This window comes from Canis aureus, chromosome 34, assembly GCF_053574225.1.
Source record: "Canis aureus isolate CA01 chromosome 34, VMU_Caureus_v.1.0, whole genome shotgun sequence".
NCBI lineage: Eukaryota > Metazoa > Chordata > Mammalia > Carnivora > Canidae > Canis > Canis aureus.
Genome location: NC_135644.1, coordinates 25,711,225 through 25,728,153, shown reverse-complemented (window position 1 = coordinate 25,728,153; position 16,929 = coordinate 25,711,225). Strand labels below are relative to the sequence as shown.

The following is a 16,929-nucleotide window of genomic DNA, read 5'->3' as shown; positions in this document are numbered from 1 at the left end:
ATTGATGTTACTAAGATTTTTTTTTATACTTGGTAAATGACTTATCACAATGTTCAACCATGAAAGCACATTCAATTATGTTGTTGCATTCATGCAACTATGAAAGCAACTTATGTCACAGCAGGATTGTTGTCAAAAAATGTAATGCATATAGTCCATATTTATATGTTTAAAATAATATCTATACTAATTCACTTCAGTATTTCTCATGTGAAAAATAATTTTAAATTTTGTAGAAAGTAAAAATTTTTTGCTGATATTTCAAATGAGGTCAATAGGAACAATAATTGTACTAACTGCATTTTTATGCCACAAACCACTAAGAAGGAAGCCATCAAAACAATTTTATGTTCACCAGTATGGGAAGCTTTTGATTAGTTTAGGTTTTCATTTTTCTATTATGCTCCTAGGCACTAAGGCAGCATGCATCACATAAATTGAAAAATATAAAAGTGACATTTGTGACACTTGGAGTAGAAGAGAGACTAATAATAGAAGTCTGTAAAGAAATCTGCATTTAGTTTTTAAGGTATCTTATTAATAATAAAGTCAACTTTAGCCAAGATTTAAAGGGTTTATCAATTTATCTTTTTATCCAGTTATAATTTTTACATAGTTATGTTTTATTCAGCTAGGAAAATATACCTGTGTCAAAAAAAGGATAGATTATGTTGGTGCCCAAAATTTACCAGACAAATATGCTGACATTATCATTTACATTTTTGCCCTTGGCATTTATAAACACTTGCTAAGAAAACTGCATATATTGTGCTACATATACAGTCTTCTGACTCCTGGATTTTAGAAAATGAGAAATGGACTGTTAGGAAAATCTAAAGCTTAAATTAGAGCTTTAATTCACTGAGTAGTCAAAATTATTGTAAAGGGAAAAAAAGGTAGTTTTCTCAATAAGCTTTTCCTCAGAAAAAGCAAATACAACTTATATTACCTGATTCGTATGCCATAAGCTTTTGGTCAATCAGAAATTATGTATCAAAATTACTGATTATTTTTTCTTAGTTTCTTTTTTTTTTTTTAAAGATGTTATTGATTTATTCATGAAAGACACAGAGAGCGAGAGAGGCAGAGACACAGGCCGAGGGAGAAGCAGGCTCCCTGTGGGGAACCTGACGCAGGACTCAATCCCAGGGCTCCAGGATCATGCTCTGAGCCAAGGCAGGTGCTCAACCAATGAGCCACCCACGCGTCCCTTTTTCTTAATTTCTAAGACTAAGACAGTAAACGGTTCCTGAAAATAATCTTTCTTAACTAAGATTTGAAAGACGTGGACAAAAAGAATGTAGATGTTCAACATGATGGGCATGGTGAAAGATCAGGTCTATTTTACCATTGTAATACTGCTTTCAAGAGTTACTAATTTCAATCTTTAGCAATAAGACCTTCATTTCTATACATACTACAAAGAGAGAGGGGAAAAAAGATTTATGTTTTACTCCAGAAGACTGAACAAAATAATTAATAAGTACACCATATAACATACACCGCAGTGCACTATAAAAGTACAATATAAGACTGCCATGTATTATAAAGAGTTTCTACTACTTAAACATTTGTTGAGATATCTACTTTGTACAAGGCATAGCAGTCTCTAAAGGTAATTGAGAATCTTCTCCCCAAAAGGACCAGCACTTTTAACTCAGACCTCATGCTATTCTAATGCAGGTAATTCAAGGACCACATGCCAAGTATATAATAAATTTGAAAAAGAGTTTAGAGTTTGGGACAAGAAGTTGTCTGAATTGTTCACTTTAAAAAATAATGATGGTCTGAATTAGGGCTTAGAATTAGAGCTGGAGGGCAGCCCAGGTGGCTCAGCGGTTTAGCGCCGCCGTCAGCCCAGGGCCTGATCCTGGAGACGCCGGATGGGAGTCCCACGTCAGGCTCCCTGCATGGAGCCTGCTTCTCCAACTCTGCCTGGGTCTCTGCCAATCTCTCTCTCCCTCTCCCTCTCTCTCTCTCTCTCTCTCTCTCTCTCTCTGTCTCTCATGAATAAATAAAATCTTAAAAAAACAAAAAAGAATTAGAGCTGGAAAGGAAGGTAAAAACATTGTTTTTTTAAGGAGGAAGAACTACCTGCATGTGAAGGAGAGAAGTGTGAATGGAGACCAGAAAGGTGATTAAAGTTTGAAGTGGTCTCTAGGTAACATGGAAAAGGAAAATGGTAATAAGGTTTTCTTCCTGAATATAGTGAAGATACAGGATGGAAAAATACTTGAGAAAACCTGCAAATAAATTTTTAACTCTCAGGTATTTTATACCTTATACTAAATAGAACTTTAAAAAAAGCATTTACTTCAAATGAATAATTAAAAAATATTTTCTATATTCAGAAAACCAAAAATTATACGAAATTTAATTTAAATACAACTTTGTATTTCAACATTTCTATTATTCTTCACAAACGACACTCTAAAGTATAGTTGAACATCTTATGAGCAATTGGCCTGTTTTCACTTTATCTTATAGCCACTGAATTGTCTAATTAACTAGGACATAGAAATATTCTATTTCATATAGAAATATAGTGAAACTATATTTCACTAACAGCTCAATCTGTGGTTTGCCAGCAACATGTTCAGGTTTTAATGAAATGTATTCTTAAGTCTCATTCCTACTTCAATTTGATATCATGGCTTATCTTTATTTTTCTTTGTTGCTTCCATTTTCTTTAATTTTATATACCTCCAGGCTGATTTCTTTTGGGGGTAAAGAGTACATAAGTAAAAGAAGTATATCAGTCCACCAAAAGTCAATTCACAGAGTAATCTATTTGCCAAGTTACTGAATTTTTAAGTTTAGTATCATCAAGACTTCGCCGCAGCAATTTCAGCATGGATTTGCAGGCCTTCGCCACTAAGTATCAATATCCCACATTAATATTTGAGATGTCTAATACTTTTCCAATGCTCAATGTTATATAAGTGAATGGAGGAACTTTACTCATATTTTTTCTGGAACGGGAGCGGTTTCTCTAACCCAGTCCTTGCCTCTGGTAGTAAAATAGCTGAGGTGAATACTTTAAATCCAGATAAAGGTATTTGATCTGACAATTTTAGGTCTGTAAGTCATTTGGTGAATCAATCATTTACCCAAATGATTTCTGGCTAAATAATTCTCAGTAAATGTAACCACAGCTCAAGTAAACAAAACTGGTCTTTTTCATTACATTTTCTTTGTTAATATACTTTCAGGGATGCCAAGGTGGCTCAGTTGGTTAAGGCTCTGCCTTTAGCTAAGGTCATGATCCCAGGGTCCTGGGATTTAGTCCTGTATGGGGCTCCCTACTCAGTGAGGGGCCCTCTCCCTCTCCCTTTGCCCCTCCCCCTGCTCATGCTTTCTCTCTCTGATAAAATTTTTTAAAAAAGTATACTTACAGAATCCTTTACTTCCTAAAAATTCGAATATTAAAAAGCTTTTAGAATGTCATACCTAAAACGGAATTGATCTTAAAGACCTCCTAGGATAAATATCCTTCACATTACATACGAGGAAATGAAGGCCTAGAAAAGTAGGCCTCAGTTTTTTCAAAGTAACATAGGATGCTGAATTAGCCTTCCAGGAGTCTAAGAAAAATCTTAGGGCACAAGCAAAGTGAAGGCATCAAATATTTTTGATAGAACTTCCCACTTTAAGAAATACACTAAAGTTAGTATCATAAGAAAAATCAAAATTTTCTTGAATTATGCCTTGCATAATTTAGCATTGTGATTATTTTTAGCTACTTTATGATGCCAAGGATAGGTAGTGAGAGCTTTATGTACTATGAACTTTACAGAATTAGGGGTTCTTAATCTACTGTAATCATACAGTTTATTAATATCATATAGTGAATAGCATTTCAAAGATGTGAAAGAGTAAGATTGCCTATGCTGGAAGATGGGTCCCCTATTAAAAACCACTGAGGTTTTTTAAAAACAACAACAACAACAACAAAAAAAAACACAAAACATTGAGGGGACGCCTGGATGGCTCAGCGGTTTAGCGCTTGCCTTGGGCCCAGAGCGTGATCCTGGGGTCCTGGGATCGAGTCCCACATCGGGCTCCTTGCATGAAGCCTGCTTCTCCCTCTGCCTCTCTCTGTGTGTCTCTCACGAATAAATGAATAAAATCTTAAAAAAAAAAAAAAAAAAAACATTGAGAAAGATGTGGTTTGATACAATCATTCCACAATGCTGGCTATGCTTCCTAGTATTCACAGTAGGTTACCTTCTTAGAGTCATGACCTTCAAATACCTCCTTAGCACCACATTTGGATTCATACAGTTGGCCCCCTAGTAGAGGCCCCTTGCCTAGCCGTCAAAAATCCTACCTGGTACATTAGTGACATAAATTTTCAGTATTATAGATTTCTGGTATTGATCTTTCATATTCTCAGTGTCCATATATGCCCACAGCTATGTTGCATTAGGTATGACAGTTAACAGCAGAGTTGAATTAGAACCCTGGTTGCGGACTCCCAATCTTTTGTTCTTATATGAAATAATTAGCAGCATTACAATCTTGCCAGAGACTGTGTGTTGTCTGCTTTATTGTGAAGTCTCCCTATATTCCTTACTAACAAAACCCTGATTTTTGCTGGATAGCATTGTGCTCAGTGTTTTATCTTCTCTGAGACAGTGATCATAACTTTTATGTCTTTTGTACTCTCCAGTTTCTTACAAACACTAGTATTTTTTTTTCAAAGCCAGGCTTTCAAGTTCATTTCTGTAGAGAAATGTGTTCACAGTTTTTATGGAAAACACCTTCAGGGAAAATTTATCTGGGGAAAAAAATGCCTGGCACATTAAGTATTTGCCACAAGTATTCATTGATTAAATGACTAAGAAAAAGGGCTTTTTTCAGTAAGAACTATAAATTTTTTTTTCTCATGGCCTTATGCCATTAAAAAGAAAAAAAAAACTTTCTAAAAAATATACATCTCAAATAGAAAAGGCAGCATTTTCTAAGTCACTTTTAATTTGTTCCTTCTTTGCATCTTTCCTTTTTCTTTCCTTTTCTATCCTGAATACAGTAAACATTCATTAGTCTATGACTGTGAATTTAGTGGTTGAAAAAATAAACTTATATTTATGCTTAAATGTTTTCTTCTCTATAATTCACAAAAAATACTTTTCAAAGTAGATTATCATGTTTCAAAATAATCTTTGTCATTAACAATTTATCTTGAACCCATCATACATTCCGAAAAGTGTGAATACCGTTTTACCTAAATATCATATTTAAGTAAAATAGATATAACTTTTATACTTACTAAACTATGTTGAGCTCATCCTTACTAATATTCTAACACCCAAAACCAAAATAAAATGAAAACAGTTCCACAAATTCTTTTTAATGTGATGAAGCATAAGTTTGTAAGAAACCTATTTACTTTATATTCTTTTCAAAGGGGTTTCACTGACTAAAATAGTTAACAGAATTTCATTACAAGATATAGCCAGCCAGTAAAGCATGGCCTTATAAGAAGGTTCATTTTGTTCCATGAAGTCTATTGTCCCTAAAATCACAATTTTTACAGAAGCCCATAGGAAGTGATTGGCATGTAAGTATCAGAAGATACTGAGAAGCAGCTGATTCTACAAATCCTTTACCACATTTGTAGACTGAAATAAATAAACACTGAAAATGAATAGACTGAAATAATCACTGAAAATGAAAAAAATGAATACAGACATAAGAACTATTTCTTATGTCAACTCTATTTACCTGAATTAAGAGCTTTTCTTTCTTATTTTTTTTTAAGATTTTATTTGTTTATTCATGAGAGACAGAAAGAAAGAGAGGCAGAGACACAGGCAGAGGGAGAAACAGGCTCCATGCAAGGAAGCTGACGTGGGACTCGATCCCGGGACTCCAGGATCATGCCCTGGCCAAAGGCAGGCACCAAACCGCTGAGCCACTGAGGGATCCCTCTTTCTTATTTTTCAAAAGAAATTAGATTGTTGTCCTTTAGTGATGATTTACTTAAATTTCAAATAAATATAAGCTCTCATACCTCTCATCTTGCTATATTATACGCAAAGTTAGTCAATATTTTCAAATGTTTGCTGTTAATAAATATATATATATGATCTATCTTCAGCTCAGAAATATCTTGATTGAAAAATAACATAAAAATAACCATGGTTCTCTCTCTTTAAAAAAAAAAAAAAAGATTTTTTTATTTATTCAGAGAGAGAGAGAGGCAGAGACACAGGCAAAGGGAAAAGCAGGCTCCATGCAAGGAGCCCGATGTGGGACTCGATCCCGGTACTCCAGGATCATGCCCTGGGCCAAAGGCAGGCGCTAAACCGCTGAGCCACCCAGGGATGCCCAACCATGGTTCTCTACTGCAGACTAGAATTAGTTCTTGTAGAAATTACCATTTCCTAAATTTGTAAAATACAGACCTTTGCAATACCACTGTTGAAAGTTTTGAAATACCTTGAACAAAATTAGAACTTACAGAACTAATATTGGTTATTCTTGAGAATTTTAAGAGATAAAGGAAAAATGTGATGGAGAAAATATATTTTCCAATGCAAATGCTTCATTAGGAAAGTGACTAAAAATAGTAATGAATCTGCAAATACAGCATTTCATTTGCTATCAATCACCCAGAATAGATAAATGACGCTTGGAAAACTGTAGCAGTAATATTTGAAATCATTATGTACAACCTCCATACATTTGGAAAACTGAATGCTTAGCTTTATTAGAAGAGGTAAAAAATTTATTTTTTAATAGGAAATTGTTTTTTGCATTGTATGTAATACAAGCAAATTATAGACAATGTGAAACTTGCAAGTAGAAAGAAAAAAATGATCCATTGTACCCACCAACCATTACATCTATCATTAAAATTTTGATGCGTTTCTTCCCAATCCTTCAATATGCAGTTTTGTTTTTCAGTATCTATATAGCCATCATTCCTTTTCCATAATTTGTATAAAGGCAGACATATTATAAACACATACAGGTAATTTCTGCATAGTGACAGTGGCTAGGCCAAACTATATTTTACATCTTCTACAAAATTTAGGGCCAATCAAATGATCACAAATCATAGTTACCCTAACAAAAATATATAAACTTTGTTCATTTTCATATAAAATTATTACATAATTATACACATTTCTAATTAACTAGATGCTTATACATATTCATCATGCTACATATGGAAATATATATGGATCTACAATTATATGTACTATATGGATTTCTAATGAGTTAACTTTTTTGGGATTACTTACCTTTAATTGTTGTTCTCTCAAAATATCCTGAAACGAATCCAACTTACTAATTTTTTTAACTGACAGAAGTACTCTCAAAATTGCTAATATTTTCCCTCAGCAGTCTGCTGAAATGTTGGCCGCTTAACATATTCTGGATTTATTAATTCATCATATTTCCTTGATGAATTGATCTCTCAACAAAGCAATACACATTTGGAAAACACTGATTATGTTTAATAAAAAGTGAATGGATGTCAAAGAACATTTTACTTTGCCTAATGAGACTTTATAGATTAAGTCTAATTATCACTGATACAAAACTAAAAATCCTTTATGTATTGAACAGCAATTAACTTTCCTCTCAGAACAAAAATCTACTCAGCTTAAAAATACAAGGATATCTTTGGCATAAATAAGGATTTGATACTATGAGCCAAACAATTAAAAAATGGTTAGAATTTTTAAGGAAAATTATTATTGTCTTCTAATATTTTTCGTGATAAGAGACTGATCTAGTATATATGGAAGTGGGTAAAATAACAATAGAATTCTGAAAATCTGTTTGGCAGCAGATTTAGTCTAAGTTTAAACATTTTTTTAAGTGTAAAAAAAAGAGAAAAGTCCTAGAATATATTTCAGTAAAGAAGCTAAGCCTCAGAGAAATAAATTTTGGTATTCTGAATTACCAGGAAAGAAACAAGCAGACCTGGACATAACTTCTTCCTTAAAAAGTCATAGCCAATAATGAAAATAGGTTATATGATGAATGTAAAAGAACACTGTTAGAAACCTTGAGTTCTAGTTATGTCTCTGCTTGGTTGAAACTGTATTCTTAGAAAATTCCCTTACTTTTGAGGTCTCAAAAGAAACCCGTAGAATTAGGAAGGCCTTTTTTTTTTTTTTATTTCTAGAATTATAAAATTAGAGGGAAAGACAGGATGGAAAAACCTGCCTATTCACACTAGAAATATTACTGGAAAAAATTTATTTCTGTGCATTAGAATGGGCCATAAGGGAGAAAGATTCAATCAAGAAAGAAAATATCAACTTCAGTTGGCTGAGCAATTTAACCTTTTGAAACATTTTCATGCAAATGGTCTCATTTTAACCTCATCATAATCCTATGAGGCAGAAGTAAAATTATTATTGTCTTTCTTTATTTTGCAGGCAAGGAAATTGAGGAAAAATGTGGCATTATTTTGATGTTTCAAATCACAAAACTACTTCATAGGTTAACAAGAATCTAGGTCTCCTCACTCCTTAACTAGGACCTCTTTCAGTGGGGCTGATAACAGGAATAATAAGCATACGCAGCTGAATCCAAGTAAGAAACAAAAGCAAAACCATAAAGAAAACATATAGGAAATGAAATGTCTCTGATGGATTCTTTGTGCTGATTGGTAAGGTTGTATACTTAACCCACAGGCAAAAAGGAAGTTGTGGTAATATTTTCTGATATGTATATAATTAACTGAAAAATTAAGTCTCTGTAAAAAGGAGAAATTCCACTCACCTAATATTAAGGGACCTTCCCCCCACCCCAAATTACCTCACTTGTGAAAATGGATCACGTAGCATGGCATAATCAGATGGACAAGATCCTTCCAAAAAACTATGGCATATTTATTCCTTTTTGGACTGACTTCTAACAACATATTTTTTCCTATTCAAATTAATTTACCTTTAAATTAGTTTACCTTTCAGGGAACTAATATTTTCTTATATTTCACGTGAACATGCAGATACTTTATACCTGTATAAACTGTAAAATTGTTGACAAAATTAATAAACAGGAAAATGTTGACTTAAAAAAATTGAAAAAGACAGCTATTAGTTCAAAGCTCCTTGTTACTGGAATATTGTAAATTGAGGCTTTGGTGAGTGTTAACCACAAAATTATATGTATAGCTGTATGAATTAACTAACAAAAGGCAATGCTCTGGAGTGCAGTGAAATTTACTTCATTTAGGTTATGGTACTACTTTCTGGTTTAAAGACTATACTTTTTAAAAAATGGATACCTGCGGTCCATCTCTGGCTTCATAGAAGTCACCCACTCTTATTTTTGCACTGAAGCTGAAATTGTCCCTTGAGATATCCATTATTCCATTTCTGCTGAGATACTGAAAAAATCACATATTTTTCCACTTCAGGTTTTAATAATTACAACCCAGCTTTGATGTAGAGCTTTCTTCAGGACACTAATGATTTGCATATTCTATCAAGGGGCTATAGATTTAGAGAAGATCAATTTAGGTTAAGTACATTAGTCCCATACAAGACAATATTTTGTATCAAGGAACTTTATCTGAGAAAGGAGAGCACCTTTTTTCCATAAACATGCTTAACAGGCACCAAATGTATATTATTTGGTGAAAAGTATGTACCTTTATTACTTCAGGGTATTGCCTAAGTTTCTTTCCACATGGAGCATAATATGCTACTTCTCCTTGAAGGCGCCCTCCAAAGTTTCTTATTCTTGTCTCTCTTTGCCAGCTACACATAACAGAAATGAGGGTTATAACATATTTAGTTTTAGGAAAGCTCTTTATCTTTTAAAAAAAAAACTTAAGAACATATGCTTTTTAGATAACATGAAAAATATAAATAAATAAATATAAATCCCTAATCATACAACTTAGGTACATTTATCACTAAAATTAGTAAGATTTTTTAGCTAAGTAATTCCACTAAAAATTAATCAGACTCAAGCTACAAATATCAAACTCTGTTAAATTTCTTAGAAATCAAAACTAGTATTACTTTGGGTATTTGGACAAATTCAGTAACATGTGTCAATGTGTATGAATTTTTTACATCTGAGAAGCTAAGTGAAAAGAGTACCATAAACCCGGCTCTCTGCTCCTTTAGGATCATGTACTTGGAGCATAAAACTTATCATTTCCAATGAAGCCATTTTAGCCAAACTCTGCTCAAGTCCCCCAGTTTTGCCTACAGTGGCTATTACTGTCCTTTCATTCCATATTCCCAAAAACCTCTCTTACTCCTTCCTAATTGTGTCTCTGCCCTGGCCTCTGTCAAAGGATTTTCTCTTGCATTTTTTCCCAATCACAGTCCCACTGGCCTACGTGACTCCATCCCAGCTCTGCCACACCTAAACTCTGCCGTTAGCCTTAATTTCAGTTTGCTGATAGATCAACTTCTTTGCCCTTTGCTCTAGCTCTTCTGCTCTAATAAATACTACGCAGTATATTCAATTCTTTTATGAATAGCTAAGAGTGAGAAATCAAACATGCATAAATATGCAGAGGAAAAGCAAAAAGAGAAGTCTTATTTTGCATACCCATATTCCAAAGGAATACGTAGCTCACGCTCATCTGTTACTCTTCTTCTTTTGGAAGTGCCTTCAAGAAAATTCAGCCCGTTAACATAAAGGATTAGTTTATATAGAGGATAATTTTTTGATAGTTTTCAGACTTTCCTTTAAAGAATATATCTTAATGACTTGATTTACTTAAGGTGTTTCTACAACTTGTAGGTTACTTTTAGATGGTTTGCAACAAAACACACTGTACAGAGGATCTTTTTCCGTCTTCTTCAGTCTGCATTACAGAATAACTAGCCTTTGTAAATAAAATACAATGGGAGGTAAAAATACATAGCTTTCCTCTCATTTTGTATGTAAAGAAATAGCTAAAGAAGTAGGAGGAAAATTGTAGATAGAGGTTTCAGAAAACCAGGTACAGCTGTTTTCTTTGAGAATATGAGTTTTAAGATGCTGAAAAATTTCAACAGCTGGCTCATACACTTAAAAATAATTTAACTCCTCTGTTCATATAAATCCATAGCCAAAACTATTACTACATCTTTTAACCTAAAGTACAAAGGAATAGGATTATGATTGTACATAAAATTCTTCATAGTCAATGGCCAAGTTTCACAAATGCAAATATGTATATCTTAAATTAGTAGAATATTATACGGGTCTGTGGCAATTGAATGCAAAACTAGACATTTCTAAGAAAAGAGTGAAATAAGTAGAGCAACATGATATTTTACTATACACCTCTAGATTTCCTTAGCTCTTGCAACAGAAATAAAAAGTCCTTTTGGAATATTAATGTAAAAACTTTTAATGAAGACCTCTAGAAGTTTATAAAAGGTCAAATAGAAAAAAAAAGATGTGGCACATTAATGAAATAATAATGCTTCTCACTAACACAAATGACCTTTGGCAAAGTGTTGGGCAAATATGCAATTGTATCTCAAGTAACCAAGTGAGATTTGTATAAAGTACAAAAAAGTCCAACTGTTAGATTCTAAATTCTAGAAGCATAAACTGAACACAAAAGCAGGAAAATAATCAAAATCAAGAGCTGTCATCAATCAGGTTCTTAAATTGGAAGCACAGAATAAAAAATGGCAATGGGTCAGATCCTTTGAAAATCCATGCTGACCTTTCTCAGCCAACCTCTAATCTGGCTGTAACACCTGATTCCAATGAGATCATCCCCAGAACACTGTATAAATAAGAATTCTTGCTATGGTTTGACTTGTACTTTACAATAATAAAATAAAGTGTAGGTACCAGAGTGTGGACTTGAAGTAAGTGTGGAAGAAGGTGTGCCAAGAAAAGCAGGTGACTGGGATTCAGAACATAAGGCAGCAGGAGCAGAGCCTGGGGCTTTTGCTATGTGGAGGTTACGAGGTGTTGAGTGAGCTGTGAGACTCATGGAAGGGCTTTTGACAGAGGAAGTTGTTTTATTCAGTTTCATTGAAGTTTTCTCTCCTTCAGTATCACTATCTGATTCATCTTGGTCTTTATCATCATCATCATCTTCTTCTGATCCTTCTGTATCTGATTCTGAATTACTATCTGATTCTGGGAAGTAAAAGAAGCATTTGTATATTATAACTAGATAATCACCAACATTTGCAGTTTGTATCTAAATGGAATAGTTTAGGAATCAGCATCTGTGATTGAACTCAACTGATCAACATTCCTGAAGAGTTCATGTAAAAATTACTATCTTACGAGCTGAGTACAATGTATGCAGACTACAAATTCTCAAAATTCTTAAAAAAAAAAAAGTATCTGTTTTACTCAACACTTTAATCATAAAACAGTTCTTCTCACATGACACTATTCACATGCTGAGTTCTGCTGAATGGTTTCAAAATCACTTTTAATTTAATAGAGAACTAAGGTACAGAGGGAATATAGTTGATTAAATTAATAGATTCCAATAGCTTAAGAAGTATATTAGGTTAAGTATGAGGAAAAGAAGTCTGGAACTACCATCATTTTTTCATCTAGGCTTTGAGGTAAAAGAAAACCATTTTCTGAGAAATTCTTGGCTTTTCTGACTGCAGTTTATTCTATTTAGGTACAAGACTTCATCAGGCTTCTTAGGCTTCATAAAAGACCAGGGTACAGATTTATGTGGGATTATTTAATGGTTTAATAAGTTAAGTTTTGGTCTAGAAATGTAGTACTATAAATCCATCTCTTTCTATAGACAGGTAATATCTATTCCTGGATTAAACCTGATAAACACAGACCTAATACTTGGAATGTACCTTAAAGGTTCTCAGAATAACAGCTTTTGTGGAATTGTGTTTTGTGTAGTACCATCTGCCTATGTTGCAATTTGTTATAAAAATTGTCTTTGAAAGTTATTAATAACGATATTCAAGCTCAATCATGCAAAATTGTTTATGGGAATCCCAGGAAAAATATTAACAGAACAAGTTGTTCTTACCCTAAGCATTGTTTCTATCTTAGACACTTTAAGTTGTATAACTGACTGTATTTGCTTATTCACATTGGTAGCCAGAAAATTTACCATTGGACTTATGGCTGATCAGTAACAAATTCAAATATTTTTATAATATGTATTTCACCTTTGTATATGTGCTGCCGAAATGAGCACTGTATTTCACCTTTGTATATAAAATTTATGCTATCTTATATTTTATGCTTTCAATCTTCTGTGGAACAATGAGGAGAGTTAAAGGGGAAGAAAAATGGAAAGAAGTTTTTTTCAAAAAAAACAAGCAAAACTAGAAAGCAAATAAAAATAAACTCAAAGAGTAATCGTTATTAAATAAATTCTGTGTTGCTAATAGATAGTCACAGGGATTTAGGTTTTTGGTACTTTCTAAATGACTGACTATAATTTTACCTTCTTCATTCAAAATATCTACTGACATATTTCAATAAGCAGAAGAGATGAAAAAGAAAGGATAAATGAGTGGTAATGAATTAAATGAAAATTAAGCAAATTTGTGAGGTTATTTCTTCATTCATGCATCATTTATATTCATTTCAAGTTTTTATTTGTTTAATATTAAATGAATAACAAAGCTGAGAGTTTAACTTAGGATTTCCAATCTCAATCACTCTAATACTTTACCAGCTCACTATGGAAAGCACATAGCTGTGTGGAACACAGTGAATGACAATGACTAAGTCTGTGAACTAAGAGTATCCTTAAAATGTTTTGGTTCACATAGCTTTTAGATAAATACTTTAAATTTAAAAATAAAAAATAACCTGATTGGCTGTCATCAGATTCATCATCTTCATCATCTTCCTCATCTTCTTCCTCGTCATCTTCTTCTTCATCCTCATTTGAATCTTCAGAATCCTTACTACTGGGAATGTCTGAGTCTGTTCCCCTAAACTGTTCCACTAAAGATTTTGCAGGGTGCGGGTGGTGCTGTGTTTTTACTGTGTTTACATTATTGCTAACCACTTTTTCCTTCCCTTGAGTATGCAGTATGGGAGAGGCAGAGGGTATCACAGTTGTCTGATTGCCAGGGGTTCTTCTCCCACTTGTACTCAGATTTACAGGTGAGGAAAAAGGAGTGCTACTTGCAGTAGCAATGTTTTCGTTAATCTTACTCTGCATTTTAGTTTTGGTAGTAAGTGCTAGAGGGGCTTCTTGAATGACACTTTGAATAACTCCGTTTGGTTGATGATTACCTAAAAGTGCATTTGTCAAGAATGGATTAGGGTGGTTGTTTTCTACTGTTTGTTTTGGATGTGCTGGTGAACTAGAGGTTGTTTTTGGATTTGACAAAGCTGCAATAACCTTCTTCAAGCTCTTGGATGACTCTTGCTTCTTTAACTGCGCTGGGAATGTCTGTTTATATTGTTCCTGTTGAAATATAAGTTAAAATACAAAACAACAATGTACCATAAAAACAAAGATTACTTTTATTTGCCTTCCATATCTGACAATGGCTGCTCAGATACAAATTTAAATCATGATATACAAGTGCTTAAAATTAGTGGTAGTGATGACTACAAGCTGGTTGCTGAATCTTGGCTAGACATAATATATTTAAAATTCCATTAGTCTTTCTCCCCTCAAAATACAGGTTTCTTCACTCCCTCCTTTCGTTATTTTTGTTCCTAGTGTCTCAGTAATCTAAATTTGAAACGCTAAAAACATCTTTTACTTTTCTTTCTTCCAAGTCAGCCATATCTCTATGTCTTTTGGATTCTTTCATCAAGATATTGCTCAAACTTAAGCCATATACCATCATTTCTCCCAATATATGCTATATGCTGATGCCAATTTCATCTTAATTTAAGCCTTTGCTATGTTAGTTTCCTGGGCAAAATCCTTAGTGTCTCCTGCTTTTCAAAAAGAAATGACCTTGGTTTAAAAATCCATCTGCTCTTTACTTGTTCTATGATATTAACAAGTGACTTAGTCTCTTTAAGCTTTAGTTTCTTTACCTCACACAATTTTGCGAAAATTACATAAGATCATATGTGTAGGAAGTCTAGATTGGTTACAATTACTAAGCAATTGTTTAATAAGTGACTTTCTAATAGGCAGTCATATAAAATTCTTTAAATAAGAAACATTTAAGAAACTCTTTGAAAAATTAAGAAACCTTTCAAAATGCAAATAACTCCTGATGTGCTCTATAATTTATCTCTAAGTGGAATATACATTAATGAAAAATTAAAATAACCCAAACAATGTAACTTTTAGTTTGCCTAATTTACACATGGAGAGTCAATAATGTGATGCCAATAACAATACGTCCTTATGACTGAGCAGTACATTACAAGTTATCATATGCATGGTATTATGCCATTGGTCATTCCATTTAGATCAGGGATTCCAAATCTGGCTATACATTTGGAAGATTTTGATATATGCAATACCTTAGTCTCAACACAACAGATCCTGATTTAGCTGTCCTGAGGTGTTCTTTTTTAAAAATTGTCCAAGTAATTCTAATATATACTTAAGCTTGAGAATTACTCACTTAATTCTCAAAACAGCCTGATTTATTCCAGTTTTTTACTCTGACTTTGTTCTTAAATTCTTTACAGTAAAATAAGGGTTAATGGACAAGAATACCAACTTTTTTAAGAAAGAAAGGCAGCATATCACAGTGTTTAAGAATGAGGATTCTAGTGCTACACTGCCCAGATGTGAACTCCAACTTTATCACTAACTAGCAGTGTGATCCTGGGGGAGTTATTTAAGTTTTTTGAACCTCAATTTGATTGTCTATTAGTAACACTTACAGTTGCTAGTGTCCAATGAGTAAATGCATGTTCAGTACTTAAAGGAATAGCTGGCAAACTGCAGGAGTTGTACAAGTGTTATCTAATGATGAGGAGGCCTAATGATAATTTTTGTAATCAAAAGATAGGATACTATGTTCAAACATAATATTTTTTTCTCTACTCTGGATTGGTTCTAGAATAAAAGGCACTGATCGTTTAATTACTGGAATTCTACTAGACATATGAATGTAGATTATATAGCAATACAAAATCAATACCAAGACAATAAAGATGAAAAAGATTCTCTGATTAGTGGTTCTGGCATTTGCATTAATAAAAGTTATTAAAAATATTTTGTATTTCATATAGTTTGTTAAAAATGGCAAAGGAACTCTCTTTCTAATAAATAAATAAATCTTAAAAAAATTCTTTTAAAAAATGAGTATTCTGCCTGGGTGACTCAGCAGTTAAGCGACAGACTCTTAGTTCCCACTTAGTTCTCTTGGGTTGTGAGATGAGCGAGTCAGGCTCCAATCGGGGAGTCTGAGATTCGCCTCTGCCTCTCCCCCACCACATTCAAGCATGTGCACTTCCTCTCCTAAAATAAATAAGTAAATCTTTGAAAAAATTCTTAAAAAATAATAAAAATAGCAAAGGAAAATGATTCTTCATGCAGGATTTTTATGCTTGTAATTGTTATATTATATGACTACAGAGGTAAATTACTCTTTTATTTCTTTAAAAAAGAATATATTGATATCAGGGGGAAAAAGGACATTGATCTTAAACAAAAGTAATTGTGGAGTATATCTTATTCAAATGTATTTCTCCCCTTACTGCTAAAGCATTATACTTCAGGAAAAAAATGACATGATCGTGTTGCCAAGAATATATTAAGCAGATGTATATGTAAATATAAAAATCAGAGAAATCTAGTTTTCTGATGTGTATATTCTATTCTTGGTAACTAATAAGGTATGAAAATAAGAGCAGAATTTAATTTAAACTTGTGTATTTTAAGACTATATAAAAGCTCTTTTTCTAATAAAATTCTTCTATAAATAATTTTTTTAAAGATTTTATTTATTTATTCATCAGAGAGAGAGAGAGAGAGAGAGAGAGGCAGAGACACAGGCAGAAGGAGAAGCAGGCTCCGTGCAAGGAGCTTGATGTGGGACTCGATCCCAGGTCTCC

The 16,929-nt window shown here is 33.1% G+C and overlaps 1 protein-coding gene across 23 annotated transcripts in view; it reads right to left on the bottom strand.

The window, feature by feature from the left end:
- BAZ2B (bromodomain adjacent to zinc finger domain 2B) overlaps nt 1–16,929 on the bottom strand; it is a 294,178-nt gene that overhangs the window by 79,658 nt on the left and 197,591 nt on the right. For 14 of the 23 annotated variants that reach the window (XM_077883356.1, XM_077883357.1, XM_077883359.1 and 11 more), the window contains 5 exons: nt 13,753–14,359; nt 11,785–12,078; nt 10,540–10,600; nt 9,623–9,731; nt 9,257–9,358 (listed from right to left, as the gene is read on the bottom strand). In XM_077883356.1, the coding sequence (XP_077739482.1) occupies nt 9,257–9,358; nt 9,623–9,731; nt 10,540–10,600; nt 11,785–12,078; nt 13,753–14,359 (1,173 nt within the window). The remainder of the gene's footprint in view (nt 1–9,256; nt 9,359–9,622; nt 9,732–10,539; nt 10,601–11,784; nt 12,079–13,752; nt 14,360–16,929) is intronic. The other 9 variants (XM_077883353.1, XM_077883355.1, XM_077883367.1 and 6 more) reach the window with 3 other exon arrangements.